This window comes from Bufo gargarizans, chromosome 2, assembly GCF_014858855.1.
Source record: "Bufo gargarizans isolate SCDJY-AF-19 chromosome 2, ASM1485885v1, whole genome shotgun sequence".
NCBI classification, from domain to species: domain Eukaryota; kingdom Metazoa; phylum Chordata; class Amphibia; order Anura; family Bufonidae; genus Bufo; species Bufo gargarizans.
Genome location: NC_058081.1, coordinates 579,346,454 through 579,352,453, shown reverse-complemented (window position 1 = coordinate 579,352,453; position 6,000 = coordinate 579,346,454). Strand labels below are relative to the sequence as shown.

General features: G+C 44.1%; 1 protein-coding gene across 2 annotated transcripts in view; it reads right to left on the bottom strand.

The window, feature by feature from the left end:
* Positions 1-1,350: 1,350 nt before the first annotated feature.
* KIRREL3 (kirre like nephrin family adhesion molecule 3) overlaps positions 1,351-6,000 on the bottom strand; it is an 863,226-nt gene continuing 858,576 nt past the window's right edge. For both annotated transcript variants that reach the window (XM_044281769.1, XM_044281770.1), the window contains one exon: positions 1,351-2,925. In XM_044281769.1, the coding sequence (XP_044137704.1) occupies positions 2,482-2,925 (444 nt within the window). In that variant the 3' untranslated portion in view covers positions 1,351-2,481. The remainder of the gene's footprint in view (positions 2,926-6,000) is intronic.

The window sequence follows — 6,000 nt, the reverse complement described above, 5'->3', positions numbered from 1 at the left end:
GACAGGTATGTGCTGCTGTTTAGCGAGTACAGCAAAATGCAGTGTGCGAGGGAAGGGTCGACTTAGGCTACTTTCACACTAGAGGTAACCTTCTCCGTCAGGCTGTTCTAGCGGGTGAGTGGACATCCGGTGGCACCGTGCACAAGCGGTAGCGCGGATCCGGCAGGCTGCTCATCTGCCAGAACAGTATGAAAGTAGTCTTAGAGAACTGGGCCATATTCATTGGGGCTTGGGCCCCGGATCCTTTGAGACCCTAGCAATGCCCCTGATTGTAGGCTATGGTATTCTACATGATCCTGACATACTGACAGGACTTTTCATTACACTGACGGTTGTTTGCAGACTGTTGCAAAATAGTGTTAAAAGAATACAATAAAAATGCGATGAAATTTGAGGGGTAGGCATACCCATATTATAGTAAGGCCTAATGCACACAGCCCAATTAAATGGGTCCGCGGAAGGTGTTACTTTTTTTGCTGTGCAAACAGATCACGGATCCATTCAACTTGAATGGGTCTAGATCCATCTACGGCAGCCGTACAGATAGAGCCCGTGCATTGAGGGCCAAAAATTGTGGTCCCCAATGCACGGAACGGATGGGCAATGGCCGTGTGAATGAGGCCTGAGCCTGTATACAGTAAACTCTTAAAAAGACCACTTGAAGGAGAAAAGAAACCATGGCACAGAGGGCAACATCAGGTGTAACTGCAAAGGAGCAGAGAGAGGAAGGATGAAAACAGTGGCCCAGATTTACTAATGTAACTTCTCCAAATAGTTGTGCCGCAAGATGGTGCAATTTGGCACATCTAAGGTTTCTACACTTTTTTCAACATACTTGACAAGTGGCCTTAGTAAAACGTTGGGAGAGCTTTGTGGGAAAGAGGGAAGAGCCTTGGATGTTACATTTAACACCAACACTTTGGTGCAATTCTGGTGTAAAATCTGTCTTAAATGAAGCCAACCAATAGTTGGCATAGTCTGTCCTTGCACCACATGTATTCTCCTAGCCTGGTGCAGGTCCAGACAGCTTGTCCAAGCTTACACCATCTTTACCATTAGTAAATCTGGACCAATGTGTCTGTGTTTTTGAAGGTTACTTATAAATTATTTTGGTAGCCTTTTCTATGACCTTCTGATAATCCAGCACCTATCAGGTCCTACTGATGATGGATTTATGGTCTTTTGTGATACATACGTGTAATAAGCTTCCAAGTGACTGAACCAGGAACATAGAATGATGACATAGCAGTTGTTGTTGTTGTAATTGTCTTTGTTCCTATTGACTTGTGATCACATGACTGAACACCGCTGCTGCGGCAATAAGTACATTCGAGACTGCGTGACAACAGCGACTGGCTGTCCTGTGCTCGGACAAAGATTTATTAAAAGATATGTATATATAGATATCCAACAAACATGGCCAACCCCACTATGACACACACATTGCCTATTTTATTGAAGGATAACACATAACACTCCATTACCATTCCACATTTTGTGCTCTGGTCATCATGGAATGGTTTTATCCAGAGATAATGTGACCTGGCCCATGGTCAGCACCCATCGCGGTACCCATCAACACCCTCAGATCAGTTTATACCACTTCATCATGAGTAGAAACAATGTATGAACAGTATAAAATAACCATATAAACTATAAGTGCGTGATGTCTCTCATGTGAAGGGTCCTTGATAGATGTGGAGAAGAGACAAAATGGGAACCGATGACTCCAGTCCTTATAGTCCCTGAAACTGGAGATTTTTTTAAATTTTTTTTTTAAATAAACCATGACAAAATTAAAGAAGTTAATACAAAAAAAATATCAAAATCTGCTCCATTGTTTCCTACAGCCACATCCCCTGACGTGGGGGAATTTTCCTACAAAGTTCTAGGGCATAATGGGGATGGGTACCATTTATAAGAGATTTAATCAACTACTAATTGTAGCATTTTATATATATATATATATTTATATGCTGGGCGATACACGGAATAGATTGGGACTTTCCCTTGTCATGAATAGGCAGCTTATGGCTACATGAACTGGTGGCGTCCCCCTCCAGGGTCATTGTGTCCTCTCCTACCCTGCCATTATCCGCATTTATCATCAGCATTGTGCTTACTAATGGCTAGATTCCTGCTTCATGTTGTGCCGCAGCTCCACACATGACTGGAAGCTTGGCGTTTTTTTGACATTTTTGTTTTTCTGGGGATAGAGTCTATAAAACAGTTAATTCCCACCCACCTAAAGAATAGAAGCATGGCTTGTTGTACTCCATAGAACAAAGTGCTTTGTACAGTATGGAGATCCTCCTCTCTCCTTTTTTTCATATAAATATAAAACTAGATAAATATCTCAAGAGGCTCCACACAACTCTTATATCCTGGCTTCAGAATGTCCGAAGTCCTTCCCATAAGCCTTAACTACTGCTGAACGTCCTTCTCCTCCTACCTCCAATGCATTTCACATAAGGCCCATGGTCACACATGTGTCTGCATTCTCCTCTGAAGTGGCCGGCTCGGGTCTGAGTTTTGAGAGGACGACTGGGAGTAGTGGGACGAGGAAGCAGACGCTTTGCTGGACTTGTCGAACTGAACATAGCCATCTTGCTTCCCGCTGCTGCTGACACTGCTGTCACATTGAGTGTCCAGGAAGGAGCTGCTGTCGCTCATTGAGCCCCTCTGGAACTCACGTTCACAAAGCTCGATGGAACTGCTGCCCATGCCGAGGACAAAGCGCTGACTGTAATCGTACAGGCGGTTCTGGCCGCTCAGTGTGCTGTAGATGTTGGTGAAGGACATGCCTGTAGGCACCCGCTGCTTATTTGCTGGTCGTACATCTGGTTGGCAGTTGGATAAGGAGATGGTTGGGGTTGAGTGGTGGTCCTTGAAGGTGTTGACGCTGTAGTAGCCGTTGGTTGGGTCCTGTGGAGGAAGAGAAGCTGTCATTTCAGGATCGATAATACATCATTTAGAGGCAGCACATTCAGTGTGTATCACCTGCTGCGGTGATATTGTGGGTTTTGCACACTAGATGAATACACCCTCAGAATTAACGTCATTTATCTAATTAGTTTCATGGATTTTAGTAGCAAATTTTCAATACACTGACATTTTCAGTGGACATTTTACATTGCAGGGGTCACTTGTAATGAGCTGAGCCACTGGAAGGGTGTCCTTTTGGGTTACAGAAAGCAGAGATCTTAAACTGCGAGGGATTGATACTTGAAGTGTATTGGAATACTGTAAAGATTTGCATCATACAGTGGATTTAAATAATAAAACTGAACTATAAAGACAATCCGCAGGGACCAGCGGTATCCAGCATATCCACCGTTTCGTACAATGGTTACGCTTCTGCAAATTTGTAATATGTTATGGCACAAATTTACTGATATATCTTTCTAAAAAGTGGCGCAATTTGGCTAACTAGACTGACTATAACTTTTTCTGACTCATTCGAAAAAGGCCCAGGTTTAGCTTAAAGGGAAAGAGGCATAGCCTCTCATAGTAAGGCATTATTCACACGTCAGTGATTTCCATCAGTGATTGTGAGCCAAATCCAAGTTTGGAGCCTTCACCGACATAAGGAATAAGGGAAAGATCTTCTTCTGTGCTGTGTTTAGAGCCGCACCTGGTTTTGGCTCACAATCACTGATGGAAATCACTGACCGAATACTGACAGTGTGAATAAGGCCTAAGCACCAAATGTATCATCCAGCATGAGTCCCTGTGACAAATCTGGTGCAGGTTTAGACAACTGTTCTAGGTTAACACCACCTATAGGATTAGTAGTCTGCCTCATGTGTTCTTCACCATTTTGTATATCTATGCTTGCTGTCAGTGAATAAGCACACTATTTACATTCAGAGGTGTCAAATTTGTTACGATGTATCCAGGTAGACAATTCTATGTGAACTACTGTAAATACATCAGCAAAATTGTCTTTCCTGTCCTGATAGTTGCTACAATGTATCAGTGCAGGTAGAATGTATCAATTTGGAGTTTGTCACCTCTACTGACATGTCTGTTTTAGGGCTCCTTCACACTTGCGGAAGGACGGATCCGGCAGGCTGGTCTCCCTGTCGGATACGTCCTTCCGCTGTTTAGCCGAGCCGCCGGACCGCCGCTCCGTCCCCATTGCACGGCGGTGCACAGCGAAAGCCGCCGGACTAAAAAGTCCTGCATGTCCGACTTTTTAATCAGGCGGCTTTCGCCGTGCACCGCCGTGCTGCGCCAGAGCTCAGCCCCCGTCCCCATTATAGTCAATGGGGATGGAGCGCCGGTCCGGCGATACGGCGAAACAGCGGAAGGACGGATCCGACAGGGAGACCAGCCTGCCGGATCCGTCCTGCCGCAAGTGTGAAGAAGCCCTTAGTAAATACATGTATTCTCCATGTAATAACAATTCTGGAGCATATATTCTTATGACTGATGTGCCATTCCTTTATTATTTCTACTAGAAGTTATGAATGAATCGTCAACAGCTTGCAGTAAAGGTACAGATGGGTGTTACCAGTTGGGGGTGTGTCCCTGCACAGTCTGACACCAGTAGCACTGATTGGACAGAGTCAGACACACCCGCTACTGGTAACACCCAGCAGTAACTTTATTGCAGACTGCTGACAATTTATTTGTAAACTTCTAGCAGGAATAATACAGGAATGGCACAACATATAGTCACAAGAACAGATGCTCCAGCATTGTTATTACACGGGGAATGCAAGTACCGTAGTTACTAAAACTGACATGTCAGGAGTGGTGACAGGTAGGGGTGAGCGAATTGTGCTTTGGATCCAAGATTCAAAGTCGATTTGTTCCCCAACTTTGTTTTAATAATGTACGGAGACCTGTCTCCATACAGCATTAAAATGTATGGTTTCCGCGGAGGTAAACTTTGTTAAGTCCGAAGTCTCACGAGATTTCAGTGAAGAACTTCTTCCTTCGATTCTACAACTTTAAAAACATTTTAAGGCCTCATGCACACAGCGGGTCGGCAATCCACGGCCGCCGGCCGCGTGCACCACGCATCATGGATGTGGACCCATTCACTTGACTGGGTCAGCATCTCTGGAGATGCGGAACGGAGTCACGGAACAGAACAACAGAAGCACTACGGAGTGTTTCTTTCCGTTGTTCCGCACCGCAAATAAATATGACATGTCATTTTTTTTGCAGTGCGGACAGACCACGGACCCATTTAAGTTGAATGGGTCCGGCCCGCTCCACGGATGTTGCAATTGCAGTTCCCAATGCATGGGACGGCCGCACAACGGACTAAAACAGGTCTCCTTACAGCATTAAAATGAAGTTGGGGAATTAATCGAGTTCCAATCCTGGATCTGAAGCGCAATTCGCTCAACCCTAGTGACATGTCCTCTTTAAGCTCAAAAATGATTGTCTAGATACAATTGTAACCAAACCTCAGCTGTGAAAAGTATTAGATTAGGATAGTTTTTAGTCTCTGGGCGTAAATAGGAATGTTCTAATTCAATGGCAGCATGCAGAGACCTTGAAAACTGAAACATGCTAAGTGGACTTCATTTATCAAAGCTGTCAAAAAGAAAAACTTTTTTAGGCCTTAGAAACCAATCAGAGCCCAAGTTTAATTTCTTAAATTGCTCCGGTAAAATGAACGATGTGCTGTGATTGGCTTCCATGGGCTACAACAATAGCTTTATTTTTTTACAGTTTTAATAAATTTGTCCCACAGAAGAAATCTGCAAAATGCTGTAAATGTCATAGACTATCCCAAATCTGTCTCAGTCGCAATTAAAATGTTATAAGATTGGAACCTGCCGTGAATAGGAGAGGAGCAGTCAGTGACTGGAGCGTCCATTGTGCTTAATTAACAGAATGGGTGAAGGATCCTGAACAGATCAAGACCAGAGATGTAGAGACACAAAAAGCTCTAGAATCGCATGTCGGCCCGAGTCCCGCGAGAGCGTCTGCTGCAGTTGCTATGGAAACCACTTTGATTAAATATAACACTAATTCATT